The following is a 17,469-nucleotide window of genomic DNA, read 5'->3' as shown; positions in this document are numbered from 1 at the left end:
TTGCTGAATGGTACATTTGTTGTGATGGGGAAAATACTGAGAGCACTATGACTAGGTACGGCCGACAATGTCCAGATAAGGAACTGAAGTGAAAATTGCCAGAGTCCAGGGTGGGGAAAGGTTATAAATCCTGTGAATTCTCCCGTGTTCTCTTGCTCTGGTCTCCAAGTGGGCGTGCAGCACCATCCACATTTGTGGAACCACAGAACCAATGGCTTTAACATGTAACTTGGAATTCAAACAGCCAAAATGGATAAACAACATAAGAAAACTTAAAACCACCTTTATTTTTCCAGTTAGGTCTCAGTGTAGATTATCACCCATGACACCAGGAGCTGGTAAATGGGATATTTTAGAGGCTATTGTAGTGTGAAACAGGCCAGTGCGGTTCAATACCAATAGGGAGCGGATTTCAGAAAACATCTAAGGCAAAACCGCATTTGTCGGGAGAGTGAGTGTTTCCTGATCTCGTTCCTCCCAGGGGAGCTCTTTGTAAGAGCACTACTCCCAGCACATTCCATGGGAAAGCAGGAATTACAAAGTTAGACAGCTCCAAAATTAAACACAAAATAAAAAGCTTGGGTCCATTCCTCCGTCAACGCAATCAGCGTGCGACCTAACAGTTCACTCCCAACACTGACCAGCACAGAGTCTACTTTTACCAGATACCAGAAGTGGTTCACAATCGGGCTCTGCACCATTACTAAGCTGAGAATGGGAAAGGAAACTTCAAAGCATAACACCATCACCCAGATCCCATGAGCCCAGGTTTGAAGTTCCATTGGAATGTCAGTTGTTAAAACAATGCACCGCTTGCAGTCAGGATCTGACCTCCAAACACTCAGAGCACACTCCGGCAGACTGGTCTCCACTGAAGGTTCTTGTCCTAGGCTCTCCTTAACTGCAGGCAGCAGCCCCAAAGGGCAAATCAGCCAGAAAGCCATGGTCCGCCGGCTTCTATCCTGGGAGCATGAATCACCCGATGCAAGAACAGAAGTGCAGGGTTCACCCTCAAAGCTCGACACCTCCACAAGGCCATCTCCAGTCTACTAATGATATTTAAATTATTAAAATACTCCAGTCAATGTTTGTACTGTAACACCGCATAGGCCAATGACAGGGGAACAGTGCTTGATTGCTAATTACAAGAACCAATTCCCAGGTAGATATGACCATTTCTGGCGCTATAGGTTATTATAAGTTAGTTTCATCCCAAGAAAATTCATTCCTATTCTTTAGAACTTTTCTAATGAGCTTCTCCAGTTCCTTGCGGGCTCTCTGCTCCTCTTCCAAAGAACACCACATCTTCTTGCTTTCCTAGATCACAGATACAGATAAAAAAAAATTAGTCATCAGGGATGGAACAGAAGCTCTGAAGGAAACACAGAGTCAGAATTGTATAGCACAAGGACAGGTTCTTTGACCAATCACATCCATGCATCATCTACACTGATCCTATTAACGTCCAGTTACTTAAGCTTCTTGAATGCTGTGGCTCTCTGCCTCCACTACCACCTCAGGCAGCACATTCCAGACTCCAACTACCCAGGGTTGAAAACCTTCCTCATACTAGTTAAACTTTAAACCTATCCCCATATCTTAGATACCTGTCAGGGAAAGCCGCATGTCCCCCACCTTCTTGCATATTTCCAGGTCATCACTTCGTTCCAGGAAAAAACAAACAGCGTCTTTAATCTCAGATCCTGGGAATATTCCACATCTGACAATGTCCTGGGATGCTCCACACTCCCTCCAGCTCGATCGCAGCCTTCCTATGGTGTAGTGAGCTGAACAGTGCACACAACTCCAGATGTGGCCTCACCAGTGTCATACTCTTCCACAAGGTTAGTTCACCAGCGTTGCATGCCACTGAACATACATTGTGGGTGGGGAGAAGTATCAGCAGTCACAAAGACTGAAACTGGGTGCACTTTAATCTGCAGCTACCTCTCCAAAATCAGTGCCGCCTGTAAATTCTGCCAATCAGAATGCCTGAGACGTACCTTACAGACAACCAAATGTAGTCCTGCGCATAATTTATCCTCTTATTGGAACTAAGATGCTCCCTCGGCAACATCCCTGCCACAGCGTGCTCATTCAGTAAGGCTAACATAGCATACCTGGATAACATAGGATACCCGCCATCCTTCCCTCTTTTCTACCTTCTGGAAGATACAGGTGCTTAACAGCCTGGATGACCAGACTCAAGTACACCTCCTTCCACATTACTGTCAGACTCCTGAACCAGTTACCTCTTTCACATCCTCTTCCCAAGCTGCCACATTCTCTCCATTATTAACACGTCAGCATTTCTTTGCACTACCTCAGTTGATATGACTTTGCACCTTCCTTTTGCTTTATTTACACTCACTGTATTTATTGTTGTGATATTATTACTGTTTCCCACAAGAAGCAAGGAATTTCATTTCACTTGGTGTACACGAGCTCTGCTCTGTGAATCTGTTCTGCCTCAGTGCACTGTCCATCTCCCAGGATCCTAGTTGCCTCACAACGAGAACATAAGCAGTACTACGACTTGTGTCCCGCTGCTCCCTCACTTATCTCTAATTAAATGCTCCTCGGTCTCAGCCAGTGGTCTCTTGTGCTCAGTACTGTAGACTTACGTACCTGTTTCAGTTCAAGCACCTCGTCCTTTAGTGCATAAACTGTGTCCACAAGTGTCCTGTTTGGAAAGGAGAAAATGGAGGCACGGATTTAGATCAAAGCAGTATATTGCTTGCCTGTGTAATGATGGTGCAGGGAGTGGGTTAGCCATTCCATTACCAGAGCCAGCTCTGTAATTCAGTGATTCTCCATCCCAACTTCACTAGCCCACCTGATCAGGAAGTGGATCAGTACAGCACACAATGTCTTTACCAACCTAACCAACCCCCTCTTTCTTCACCTTCTGTATCCCTCCATCCCCTGCTGGTCCGCGCCTGTTAAAAACATTGCTAAGGAGCACAATCCACGCTTTCTGAACATCTCTAAAGATCTATCCCGGGCCCAGCCCAACAGATTGAGACAATTACAAAGAAAGCAGCCAGCTGCTCTACTTCATTAGGAGTTTGAAATTTGGTATGTCACCAAAGACCAGCAAATTTCTACAGCTTCTTCCCCTCCACCAGATTTCTGAATGGTCCATGAACACTACTTCACTAACTTGCTCCTTTTGCACTATTTATTTATATTTTTTGTTAGTTTATTGAGACACAGTGTGGAACAGGCCCTTCGGCCCACACTGCCCAGAAATGTCCAATTTAATCCTAGCTTGATCAACTTCGACCCACACTGCCCAGCAATGCCCAATTTAATCCTAGCCTGATCAACTTTGATCCACACTGCCCAGAAATGCCCAATTTAATCCTAGCCTGATCAACTTCGATCCACACTGCCCAGAAATGTCCAATTTAATCCTAGCCTGATCAACTTTGATCCACACTGCCCAGAAATGCCCAATTTAATCCTAGCCTAATCAACTTCGGCCCACACTGCCCAGAAATGCCCAATTTAATCCTAGCCTGATCAACTTCGACCCACACTGCCCAGAAATGCCCAATTTAATCCTAGCCTGATCAACTTCAACCCACACTGCCCAGAAATGCCCAATTTAATCCTAGCCTGATCAACTTCGACCCACACTGCCCAGCAATGCCCAATTTAATCCTAGCCTGATCAACTTCGATCCACACTGCCCAGAAATGTCCAATTTAATCCTAGCCTGATCAACTTTGATCCACACTGCCCAGAAATGCCCAATTTAATCCTAGCCTGATCAACTTCGGCCCACACTGCCCAGAAATGCCCAATTTAATCCTAGCCTGATCAACTTCGACCCACACTGCCCAGAAATGCCCAATTTAATCCTAGCCTGATCAACTTCAACTCACACTGCCCAGAAATGCCCAATTTAATCCTAGCCTGATCAACTTCGATCCACACTGCCCAGAAATGCCCAATTTAATCCTAGCCTGACCAACTTCGGCCCACACTGCCCAGAAATGCCCAATTTAATCCTAGCCTGATCAACTTCGACCCACACTGCCCAGAAATGCCCAATTTAATCCTAGCCTGATCAACTTCAACCCACACTGCCCAGAAATGCCCAATTTAATCCTAGCCTGATCAACTTCGATCCACACTGCCCGGCAATGCACAACTTACAATAACCAATTAAGCCTTGGGTTAGATAATTCACACATTCCAAACCAAATCTCTCGTGGACCACCCTTACTTTTCTTCGATGATCGTTTGCCCGTTGCTGTTGGTTTCTTCTACAATCATCTTCTCCTCTTCCGGCAGCAAAACCTGAGGTGCAGATTCTTTACGACTCGCTGCAACACAGTTTTAGAAGTTGAAATCCCCATCCCAGGGTACCGACAAGCACACACAGACAACTCTGATGTTACAATAACAGTCGGGGTTACATGTACATGTGCAGACAGATTCAGACTGAGCACGTATGAAGGTGTTCATTTTTGCATGTATAAATGTATGCACATCTACCATAACTCAGGCACATGCAAAAGCATATTAGTCTTCCAATCTGTGCATCAGTAAATGCATGAATGTGCGTCAGTCAAGTGCAGTGTACAGGCCAGTGACTGAGCTTTCAGACTTCAGCTGGTGCTGAACCCATCCACAGAATGTTGCGCAAGTACAAAATGTGCATGTATCCGTGTGCACGCGTGCCCATTTGTGTGTGGTCGGGTGTGGCCATGTTCCAGTCCACCTGTGCACAGACAGTCATTGTCAGTATCTCACTGGCTGTAACACCCATTTTGAACTTTGACCCTTTGGTTTCTACCGAAGTTATACTACACTAAATGCCAAGTCCCTCCAAATGAGACAGGAAAATTGATGGATAAATTTACCTTTTTTTTTTAGAAGTAACAGATTAGGAGGGTTGAGCTCATCAACAAAAACAAAAAAGCCTGCCTCACATTGCTACATCTCCTATCTGTCAGACCTCTCGAACCATACATTTCCTGTGACTGTGTAAAGAGGGCAGATACAGGTTCCTCACCAAGACCAAGCCCCAGCTTCAGTAAGAAGTTCCACAGCATTGCTATTCACCAAGCAACTAGACCTGCTCCCTTTCCCTGCACTGGGCCCGACAGTTGCCCATGAGTAACAGAACCCCAAAGGACACCCCCCCACCCTTCCATGACAGACAACCCTCTGCTATTTTAAATTCGGGGCAGTTATCAGGATTCCTTCCTAGGTCCGGGTATCCATGAGCCACCACAACAGCTAATGGATTCTATAGCACCTTTCCACACTTAAAAGGTCAGTACAGTATTGTGGCCTGTACCATAATGGTCCATGTTTGAAAATGGTGCAGGTGGCTCACACAATACTAGACTTCTGTAGCTGCGGCACAGAATACAAGGGTAGGGAGGGTATGCTGCAACTCAATATTGCATAGAGCATATGCAGCACTGGGTGCAGATCTGGTTGCCACATTATAGAAAAGACGTAGAGCGTGTATAGACTTTTCACCAGTACAGAGCACTTCAGTACTGAGGACAGACTGGATACTTGTGTTGTTTTTGTTGGAGCCGAGGAAGATGAGAAACCTGAGTAAGGTATACAAAATTATGTAGCCGCACAGACAGGAGGAGGCACTACGCTGTGGCAGACGTGTCCAACATTGGACAGAGGTTTGGGCTAAAAGGGCAGGTTTAGAGGGATGAGGATGGTTGGAATCGGGAGCTCACTGTCCGAATGGGTAGGTGCCCTCACATCCAGACGAAGCTCTGAAATGTCAAGGCACAAAAGTCTGTGGACTGAGTGGTGCTACATGGGGCTTGTAGAAGCACACAATCAGCTGGAAAACTCTGAGTTGAGCAGCATCTGTGGGAAGAAAGGAGTTGTCGACTTTTTGGGTCAAAACCCTGCATCAGAAACCTGACAATGTTGGCCAATCCTCTCCCTACCACAAATGCTGCTCAACCCGCTGAGTCCCAGACTCCAGCATCTGCAGGCTCACGTACCAGCATGGGATTGGTGTAGGTGGGCACCCAATACTTGTAGGGGCAAAGTGAGCTAATAGGCTTGTTTCAGTGATGTAAGATTTGACAACTCTCTCAACTGGAATGCTAAGAGCTCAAGTCTAAATCCACTTTAACCTAAACCATTTTCCCCAAGACAGAATCTTAGTCACTGAGCCACAGTCAATACCGTAACTGGACAGAAATTAAGTGGATATAATGGCCTAGATTGTCCAATCCATGCATGCAAAGACCTGACCCTTCATTATGGAGGTGTGTGGCTCTACAATTACCAAGCTGCAAACCCTCTACTGAGAAAGTGTCCTTGCCAGCCCTGCTGTCCCGTACAATACTGATGACCCCTGTGCCAATCAGTAGCTTCCTTTCCCAGTAATCCAAGCTGAACTCAATTCCATGAGTGCTGATAAAGCCCAGGTGAGAAGGAGAGATGTCTGCATCACAAAACATAGTCTAGCTCCTTTACAAGTATGGGTGGGGATGAACTGTAGTTTGCAAAGTCAATTTTACTTGGCATTCAGGATGAGGTAGTAAATTGGATTGGACATTGGCTTCACGGGAGAAGCCAGAGAGTGGTAGTAGATGGTTACCTCTCTGGCTGGAGACTTGTGACTGAGTGCACTGCAGGGATCAGTGCTGGGGTTCGCTGTTGTCTTGTCATCTATATCAAAAATCTGGATAATGATGGGGTAAACTGGATCAACAAATTTGCAAATGATACCAAGATTCAGGGTGCACTGGACAGTGAAAAAAGCTATCAAAGCTTGTAGTGGGGTCTGGACCAGCAGGAAAAATGTGCCAAAAAATGGCAGCTGGAATTAAATGCAGAAAAGTGTGAGGTGTTGCACTTTGGGACGACAAAACAGGGTAGGACTTACACAGGCACTGAAAAGTGAGTAGAACAGAGGGACCAGGGAATATAGATCCATAATTCCCAGAAAGTGGCATCACAGGTACATAAGAACATAAGAAATAGGAGAATCCAGCCATCGAGCCTGCCCCATCATTCAATAAGATCATGGCTGATCTGTCTGTAAACTCAGTTCCATCTACCTGCCTTTTCCCCATAACCCTTAGTTCCCTTACTATGTAAAAATCTAACTCTATCTTAAATGTATTTAGTGAAGAAGCCTCAGCTGCTTCCCTGGACAGAGAATTCCACAGATTCACCACTCTCTGGGAAAAACAGTTTCTTCTCATCTCCGTCCTAAATCTTCTCCCCAGAACCTTAAGGCAATGTCCCCTAGTTCTAGTCTCACCTACCAATGGAAGCAACTTTCCTACTTCTATTTTATCTATCCCTTTCAAAATTTTGTATGATTCTGTAAGATCCCCTCTCTGAATTCCAGAGAGTATAAAATCTCTCTTCATGGGTTAACCCTTTCATCTCTGGAATCAACCTGGTGAACCTCCTCTGCACTGCCTCCAAAGCCAGTGTATCCTTCCTCAAGTATGGAGACCAGAACTGCACAGAGTACTCCAGATGCGGCCTCACCAGTACCCTGTATAGTTGCAGCATGACTTCCCTGCTCTTGAACTCAATCTCTCTCGCAAAGGCAGCCAACATTCCATTTGCCTTCTTAATAACCTGTTGATTAGAGTATCAAGAAATTTATAAAATGTTGCCAACACTAGTGGACCTGAGTTACAGGGAAAGATTGAACAGGTTAGTACTTTATTCCTCGCTGCGCAAGAGGATGAGGGAGATTTGAAAGAGGTATGCAAAGTTATGAAGGTATTGACAGGGAAATGTAGCCATGCTTTTTCCACTGAGATTGGGTGAGACTAGTACTAAAGGTCATGGTTTATTGGTGAAAGGTGAAATGCTTAAGGGGAACATAAGGGGGAACTGCTTCATTCAGAATGTGGTAAGTGTGTGGAAGGAACTGCTGGAGGTAGTGCTGGATGTGGGTTCAATTTCAACATTTAAGAGAAGTTTGGACAGGTACATGGATGGGAGGACTATGGTCCTAGTTGCTGGGACTAGGCAGTATTATGGTTTGGCACAGGGCCTGTTTCTTTGCTGTACATTCTATGATTATGATTTCACACATAACAAAACTTACCAAAGCTCCATTTGGAAGGGTACAGCAGTTTTAAATTGAAACCAACACAGCCTGTAAAATTATTTCACTTATGCAGTGGAATCAGTTCCTCAAAAAAAAACACAAGTGATCTGCCGAATATTCGAGTGGGCACATTTTCCATGTAGATGTTTCTACTCCTAATGGCAGACACCCCTCAACCTCCTGTGGGTGTGTGTGGTTGAAGAAAATAAATTATATACATAAATAGCATAATGAAGAGGAAGTTATCATTTAAACAGGATGCAGTAAATTTGAAATAAAACAGGAAGTGCCCAGCAAACCAGGCGGCATCTGTAGAATGTGCATTGGACATAAACATTGCAGGCTGATGGTCTTTGAGATCATTTAACACTGTGTTCAGATGGAATGGGACAGACATCTCTAACTGGTGTTGATAGTGTCCCTTTAGTAACAGGTGTAACCTCTCCAAGTTGCTCATTTAGAGGGGACAGAGTGACTATTGGAACTCACCTAAACACAGTTATGCTCTTAAATGCTACAGTCATTCAGAACGCTAAGCGCCACATGCTGAGACCATACCGCTTCAGTACGACACTGGGTTAGATACTGTGGTGCCATGTGCCAGATCCAAGCAGATTAAAGTTGAGCTTTACTTATCATATGTACATCAAAACCTATAATGAAATACGTCGATTGCATCAATGACCATCACAATCTGAGGGTGTGCTGGGGGCAGTCTGCAAGTGCTGCCATGCTGCTGATGCTAACGTACATGCCCACAACTTACTAACCCTAACTTACACATCTTTGGAATGTGGGAGGAAACCTACATGGTCACGGGGAGAATGTACAAATACCTTACAGTCAGTGGAGAAATTGAACCCCATCACTAGCACAGTAAAGGGTTACACCAACTGCCCAGCAACCAGCAGCCCTAGAGCAGAGGGGCTTCTGCTGCTCATTACAGAAGGATGTCTTTTGCTGTGGTGACAGTAGTTGTGCACTTCCCCGGCAGACAAGCCCACTGTTCTGAACATACACTCAGTGGCTACTTCATTAGATACACCTGATTGTTAATGTAAATACCTAATCAGCCGATTATATGGCAGCAACTCAATGCATAAAAGCATCACAGACATGGTCAAGAGGTTCAGTTGTTGCTCAGATCAAACATCAGAATGGGGAAGAAATTAGATCCGCGTGACTTTGACCATGGAATGATTGTTGATGCCAGACGGGGTGGTTTGAGTATCTCAGAAAGTGTTGACCTGGGATTTTCATGCACAACAGTCTCTGGAGGTTACAGAGAATGGTACAAAAACAAAAAGCAGCCAATCAGTGGCAGGTCGGAGGAGAATGGCCAGACTGGTTCAAGCTGACAGGAAGGTAACAGTAACTCAAATTACCAACAGTAACTCAAATATGTTACAACAGTGGTGTGCAGGAGAGCATCTCAAAATGCACAACACGTCAAGCCGTGAAGTGGATGGACTACAGCAGTATAGTCCTACCTAGTACCAGAAAGCCTCACCTAATAAAGCGTCGGTCCTGCTGCCGGCTGCCTTCAAAGCTTCTGTCACTGTCTTCTTGTAGAATTAAACAACAGGCAAAACCAACACTAAGCTCAAGTGTGTAAGCTGACTTCACTGATATTACAAAAAGAGTCAATGGTGTATTCAGAGTGAGCAGTGTACCTCTACCCAGAGGCACAATTGTTCACACCAAACAATAAAGACCAGTTCAAACCAGTCCAAAATGACACCTGGACTTTACATGCATGGAAATCAGGAATTCTGGGCAGCCCCTTATCACCACTTCCAAATAAAAATCCATGGGAATCCTCAGTGAGGAAACTACCGAAATCTTTTTGAAGAATATACTGGTATGATACAACAATCATCTGCTCCCAGTCTACCCCACAGCACAAGGACAGCACTGGCTCAACATGAATAGAACAATTTAAATCTAATCTCAACACAAGCTGCTTTAAGTAGGGTTTATGGTCAACAGTGAAGTTGGAGCTGGCAGCTACCCAGTCAGGAACCTACTTTATATCCCACTTCAGTCTTAAGCAGGACGCTGTTCAAAATCTGTGCAAATCCTTCCCTCGGGTTGGAGAAGAGATCAGCCTGGAATGAAACATTGTTGAGTTTTTTCAGATAAAGCATTGTTCGCTCTCTCCCAGGAAAGTCGAGGAGAAACAGATGGCAATTTTGCACCTGAATACTATCATTGTAAGACTTTATAAATTAGTTGATTTGTCTGGAAAGATGAAGACATGGGGCTGGATTACATTAATCACAAATGGTCATTGCTTCATGTCACTTGAATAAAAGTTTGACTCTGAAAACAGATGGCACTATAGGATTATAAATTCAGTAAAATATCAAACATCAATATCTATTACTCCTACTGTCAGTTTTATTACAATAATCTAGGAGCTAATGACCAGTGATCTACCTGTGAGAATGACTAGGGCTCAGATTGCAAGGTGAAAGGATCTCTTGGCTCACTTCGCTGAACACAGCATAGACAATGCGCCATACAGTCCATTTCTGTTCCTACACCATCACCAGCAATGCCCTTTCATCAGGCTATAATATCAATTAATCTCATCTTTGCAAAGTTCAACATATAATACAAAACAACACTATAATAAAGACATTTTATTTTCAACTGTATTTTACAATGGAAATGAATTACTTTAAAAAACAAACACTTGAGTTGGATAAATGCAGATCACAAGAGACAGTCGTACACTGTACAAATGCAACACTCAAATATACAAAAGATTGTTTATTTAAAGGCCTTAATTCTTGAAACTGCTTTTTTTGCAAATAATTAGCTATTACTGAAACAGAACCGCACAGCACAGAAGCTACTGAGTGTACAACAGGACACACTGAGTTGTGTTTGGTTAAGTGCTACCCTCTACACATGAGTTGTCTCCACCCAACCTCATCATACAAGGAGCCTTCCTATGTGTTATGATAAATTACTCGCTCACGTTTATTAAATACTATCATGCTCCAGTTAACCAGAAATGTACCAATTACAGGTTGCTGGTATAACTAGAATCCAATCAATGGCCTCAAACCATCTTATTTTATACTATGTAGGAAGGTTCAATTTGGAGAAATTGGACATTCCAGCAGCACTGTTCATTACACCAGATAATGATGAATACAGCACAAACAGTATTCTTACACACACCTAATAACCAGGAGTGCCCAAATTGGAGTTCTGTGGACACATGCAACTTGTTAGCCCCAGTCTGTAGCCTCCAATCCAAGGCAACCTGTTACCCTCTTCCCTTACCATTCCACCTTTCTCTAAGTGGCAGCCTATCTCAGGAGAGGATAGATGCCGAATCAGAAAACCAGGATCTGGAGTCACCGGAACTTGCCCAGGGGCCAGTTTCACAGAAGATACACCTGCTGACAACTGCAGCTGAGTGATCAAATAGAGAGCGAATCAGAACTCCGTGGATCTGTAGTCTGAGGAAATCACTGTGATTGTGGATTCAAACAACACCTTAACCCCAAACTCAAAGACGTTAGACCCTGCTGGAAGTCATCAGCCAAGACCACACTGTGTGTGCAATTGAAGGGCATGCTGAGAAATCAGGCAGAAATCGCTATGACAGCTGCCACCATCGTGCCATGCTCTACTCCAGGTAACAGCTATAAATCCAAGCTCCATCAGGGCAGGCTGTGGATTGAATTCAGGAAACAATCACTGCAGGCTGAGAGAGTGTTATAAACTTTTCAGCTGGTTCACTGAAGACCTTCCAGGATTGCTAACATTATCCAAGCTCCAATGAAAGCCTGACCCTCAACTCCTGGGTGAGGCTATGAAACTTGTTGCATGTGCCACAGATGCAGAACATTGATATCAATCACAGAATCAAAACCAGCGGTATGTTTGACCCAGAACTAAAACAATCACATTAAACTGGAGGTGCCCACATAGTAATTGCTGAAATCCTGACTAGGTGTGATAAACAGTGAATAATATTCAGTGATCACTGCAAAGTTTAACCTTCTAAAAACAGATTACACATTGTGAAACAGTGACCTGAATAATTACTATGGACCAATTTACAAAAACACTACACAATATCAATGCCAATCAAACACAACCTTTCATCAAGTATCTGTCATAAATGAAAACAGTGAAGTATTTCAAATTATTTAATTCTGCTGTCAAATAATAAATTACAATGTTTGGCTACTCTGATATAGAGTGATATATTATATCTATTAAATAAATCAGAAATCACAGCTTAAATTCAAAGCTAGACTTTGAGTTTGAAACCTAATTTTATAATAAATAGATGTGGCTGACAAACTGATGAAGTTAATTTGCGTTTTGCTTTCACAAACACTTAATGCTCAACATGGTATAAAATTTAATAGTTAAAACTACCTTGCATAATTGAAATGCAGCTTTTGTTTTGAAAATCTGAAAGACTCAATTGGTTTATGTAATATACAAAATAATAGGAAAATCAATTTTCAATGATAGGGCATGTTACAAACTCACTGAAAACTTAGAGGTACTTCACATAGAAACCCACAGTAAGTTACAAACTGCAGATACAATTATGGCAAAACAAGTCTTTGATTACTTCAACTGAGGGAAAGGGCAGGATTCTAAAGACCACACAGCCTCTGGAAGCACTGCTGCCCCAACACTGTCCCAACTCTCCCCATCAGTTTGGTGACAATCAAAAAAAAAATCTGCTGATGCTGGAAATCTAAAACAAGCAAATGCTGGAAACACTTAGCAGGTCCTGCAGCGTCTGTGGGAAGAGAAACAGAGACAGCGTTAAGGTCAAAGGCCCTCTATCGGAAGCAGGAAAGGGTCCCCTTCCACTGATGTGCCTTGGCCTGTCAACTATTTCCTGCACTGCAGCTCCTGTTTCAGACCCTGGTGACCAGTCTGGATGTTAATATCTCCTATTCACTAACACACCTGAGTGCTACACTCCTCCAATTTCAGCCCGTTTATCATCCCTGTACTGCACCATCCACCACTGGCAGCCAATCATTCAATGGCCTGCAATAAATTCTGGGGTTCTATCTACGAATGTTTCTGTCTGTCTTTCTTCTACACTAATGTCTTGCTTTACGACTTGACCAGACAAAATTATTGACGTGAAGAGCATTGGGCCATTTGAAAACATTAAAAGGTGCTGAGCCACGAGAAACTTTTCTGTATAACACCAAGTGAAAGCCCCTCCTAGCAGGAATGGTAGATAGTCCCCCATTTCCCATTTCCAACCAAGGAAGAAAATACTTGTTCAGCCTAAACAAACCACCGCAGCACACAGGTTGAAACAAAAAATCACTCCCACCATTGTCACCACCAGGCCTCAGATTTATAGACAGAAGACGACAATATCTGAGCATGAAAAGCGCAGCTGAATTTTCCACAGAGCATCTACATTTCCTGGTCTTAGAAGTACCACAAGCAAGCAGCCTAGGGGAATAGAAGACCATACACATTTCTGAGCTTATGTACTTGCCTAGGCTACTCCCAACACCTTCCAAACCTGCAATACCTCCTGTCCAAAGGGCTTCAGGTACATTGGAGTGCCACCCTCTTCACAATGCACAACATCCTGATTTGGAAATGTTAGTAATGGGTCCAAATTGTGAAACCATCTTTCTGGCACCACAGAATCCTCACCACCGCCGCCTCACAGAAGGTTGATGCTGACCTTTTCGGTAACAAATTTAGATAGACGTTGGCAGATATCAGGCTGAAATAGATCAGCTTTCACCATAGATCTGCTGGAACTGCAAGAAGAACTTAGTGCTTCTTTGAGAGGTCAATTCCATTCAAGGACACCATCAAAAAGCAGCCTCAGTACACTAGTGCTTAACCCTTCTTCCCACAATCATTATCCGAACACCTTCAGTCTGAAGTGTTATACCATCTTCAAGGCTTCTGTTTACCCTCTCCAAGCTGCAGCCAGAGTCCTTTCACTATTAAGCACACAAGGCGGTGTGGCAATGTTTAAGACACCAGTATTGCAAGTGCTGTCTCTTTGATGCACATGGCTTCCCCCCGTACAAATCTCAGCTCCCAAAAGAGTCTCAGACCCTTGACATTCATCTCTGCGCCAAGCAGTGGGCTTCATCATTCTTGCATAATTCTGACAGGGAAACAATTCCAGGTCAGTCTCTGCTTCTAAGTGCAATGAAGCCCCACACTGAAGTGCAAGGTCACAGAACTTAGCCGGTACTTCAAGTGCTTCATGGTCAAACATTTTATCGAGGGCTTCTCGCACTGCAGACAAGCTAAGTTTTACTTTACCCCAGGACTCCACACTACCACCTGCTACTCAATGACCCTGCACATCTGATTTTCAAACATTAAACAGTATAAAGCAACCACTCAATCAAAACACAACTACTTTTAATTTTAGATGAGACATGACTATCAACAAGAGCAGCACCACGTCAAATGAAAACAGCCAACGGAACAGATGCAAAAAAATGCAATACCATTTTGGACCTGCTGGGTATCTGTCAAGTTTGGCACATGCCAATTGAACTCAATAATTCTGGTTCTACTGAGCCTCTAAATTAAAATACTTGTTTCTTTGAGCTCTATACTCCGTCCAGCAACAGAACTTGTGTTCCTCACTGGCATTCAGTCACCAAGGACCACCACTGACCCTGCAGCACCTGCTGTATGGATGACTGAGTCACACAAAGCAGCATTCTATACATGAACTCCCCTCCAACTCCCATCCAGAGACCTATCCACAGGAAGGTTGGTGACTGCCCATAACCGGCAGGACTCTGGTCAGTGAACTGCTCCTGGGTGAAGGTAATGAAATCAATTGTAGCCCCAGCTCTGTCAGCACCCTGTGTTGAGGTCTGCTAACCACAGAGTGAGTGCTCCTATACTGCCTGACTCATCCGCACCAAGGACAGGGAGATGAGAAACAGGAGCCTTGGATAGAACAGCCAAAGTACCTGGCTTTGACACATTAACATTTTGATACAGTACAGTAGGGAAACATAAAACAGCCAGATTTATACAAGCAACTCTTACAAACTGGAGCTCTTAGTTCTGGTGAGAAATATACGAACAGCAGCTTTTACGAGAGGTTGAGGCCGTTCGGTAACTGTGGGCCAGCCATATACTGTCATAATCAGAATCCTCAGACAGGTCAGCGGGTTCGAGGCGGGAGAGGCTGCTGCGGCGAGCCGAGTCCAGGCTTGATAGGTCATCGTCACTCAGGACATGATTGTGCATCAAGTCAGTCCCCTGCCATGCTAGGGTGGTTTGTAGGAAATGACGGGTACATATGAGGGCAGGGGAGGGGTCAGGGCAATGGAGAAACAAAGGAACCAATCCAAAGGTGAAATTAAAGCAAAAGTGGAGTGAAGACAAGGAGAGAAAACACAGTGTTAGGCAGTGACTAAGGTTCAGCTTCACCAAGGTTAGATTCAGAAATTGAGATTATGCGATGATTATTAAAGGCCTTTGATAAATTGGAGAGCATTCAATAACTACAGATTAGAGGCCTCTAAAGTTCAAAGTAAATTTATTAGCAAAGTACATATATGTCACCATATAAAACCGAGATTAATTTACTTGCAGGCATACTCAATAAATCCAATAACCATAACAGAATCAATGAAAGGCAGCACAAACTGGGCAAACAACCAGTATGCAAAAGACAACAAACAATACAAAAAGGAGGAAATAAAAACAATAAATAAACGAGCAATAAATATTGAGAACATGAAGCGAAGAGTCCTTGAAAATGAGTCTAGAGGCTGTGGGAACATTTTAGTGATGGGGCAAGAGAAGAAGTGAAGTTATCATCTTTGGTTCAAGAGACTGATGGCTGGGGGATAATAACGCTTCCTGAACCTGGTGGTGGAAGTCCTGAGGTTCCTGTACCTTCTTCCTGATGGCAGCAGCAAGAAGAGAGCGCAACCTGATGGTGGGTGTCCCTGATGATAGATGTTTCTTTCCCACAATAACACTCCGTGTAGATATGCTTAGTGATGGACTGAACCACATCCACTACTTCATGCAGGATTTTCTACTGAAGGACATTGGTGTTTCCATAGCAGACTGTGATGTAGCCAGCCCTCACCCCCAGCAGTGAGTAACAGAACCAGGAGCTCAGTGCAGTCCCCCACTGCCCTGATTCATGGTGGGAACTTGGAGCCAGCTAATGTTTTCCTTACAGACCAAACATTCTCCATACGATTCCCACGTTAGCTCACACAGTACACAAACACAGAGGTCAGCACAAGTCTAAGAAATGTCAAGGAAATAGAAGAAAGTTGACGCTGTGCATCAGGTCCATGGACTGAAACAACCACTCTAGGTTCATAGGTCAGTGGTTTGTGAAGCTGATGGGAAATGAGTATTAAAGGGGACATCAATAAATACAACACTGTTAATAGTAAGCAGAGTTTACAAAAAGCAAAGCTGACATTAAACATTAATTTATGTTCCTCAACAGGCATCACATTGATAACCTGCATAATTAAGGATTTCACTTTCCCATTGACTTTGAAAAGTTAATTTCACTCAAAGTGACATGATAGGAGTGACGGGAACCAGCATGAGATATAGCAGGTAGCCTCAGGTTTACTGAGCAAGTGCAGTTAAAGGGGCAGGAGCATCTGGGGGCCCACAGCATGGACCAATTGGAAGACCAGAATTTGAATGTCTCGGTAGGATATGAGTAACATCGGCAGAGTGGACATTGAGAAGGTAACAGGGTGCTGGCACTTGAACCATTGATTGCACTCCCACAGCATTATTGGGAAGGGACATTATGATTTAGATCAAATCTGACAAAAGAGTGGCATGTACCTATATTTCTCAGTCAGACTGGCATGTGAATTATAAGGGAAGCTCAGGTAGTTGGGTCCCTGTGTGTCCCACTGCCCTCTTTCTTGCGGTTGGAACAGCATACAGGATTGTGAAGTGTGCAGAGTGCCTATCGAGTAAGCTGTATTCTGGACATCAAGCTTCTTGGATGATACTGGTCATATTCACTGAGGGAAGTACAGAGCATTTCACCACACTCTTGTCTTGCCCCAGCTGGGAGGAGCAAGAATATAGGGAGTTAGGTGGTTAATCCCTCTCCACAAGATTCCTAACCTGTATCCCTCATTTTGTGGCCATGCTACATATGTAGTTGCGCAAGTTTCTGGTCATGGTGACCTGCCCAGAATAGTGAGGTTGGTGCAGGGGAACTCACCACTGGTAATACCCAGGGACGAAGGAAGATAGTTAACAAGGTAACCTCAAACGTGATGGCATAAATATTAATACTCTTTATTACATTCCCCATTCAGTTACCTTCCCAGCTCTTCTCCTCACTTGCCCATCATCTGGTTCCCTTCCTCCTATGGTCCATT

The 17,469-nt window shown here is 43.9% G+C and overlaps 1 protein-coding gene across 6 annotated transcripts in view; it reads right to left on the bottom strand.

The window, feature by feature from the left end:
• Positions 1–267: 267 nt before the first annotated feature.
• LOC132394434 (rho guanine nucleotide exchange factor 7-like) overlaps positions 268–17,469 on the bottom strand; it is a 75,798-nt gene continuing 58,596 nt past the window's right edge. For 3 of the 6 annotated variants that reach the window (XM_059970588.1, XM_059970586.1, XM_059970587.1), the window contains 3 exons: positions 4,235–4,334; positions 2,629–2,683; positions 268–1,317 (listed from right to left, as the gene is read on the bottom strand). In XM_059970588.1, coding sequence (XP_059826571.1) covers positions 1,195–1,317; positions 2,629–2,683; positions 4,235–4,334 — 278 coding nt within the window. In that variant the 3' untranslated portion in view covers positions 268–1,194. Of the gene's footprint in view, positions 1,318–2,628; positions 2,684–4,234; positions 4,335–9,277; positions 12,864–15,168; positions 15,355–17,469 lie in introns of those variants that run through there. The other 3 variants (XM_059970589.1, XM_059970590.1, XM_059970591.1) reach the window with 2 other exon arrangements.

This window comes from Hypanus sabinus, chromosome 5 (genome assembly GCF_030144855.1).
Source record: "Hypanus sabinus isolate sHypSab1 chromosome 5, sHypSab1.hap1, whole genome shotgun sequence".
Lineage (NCBI taxonomy): Eukaryota > Metazoa > Chordata > Chondrichthyes > Myliobatiformes > Dasyatidae > Hypanus > Hypanus sabinus.
Note: the sequence above shows the minus strand (reverse complement) of the source record. Positions and strands in the feature narration are given on the sequence as shown.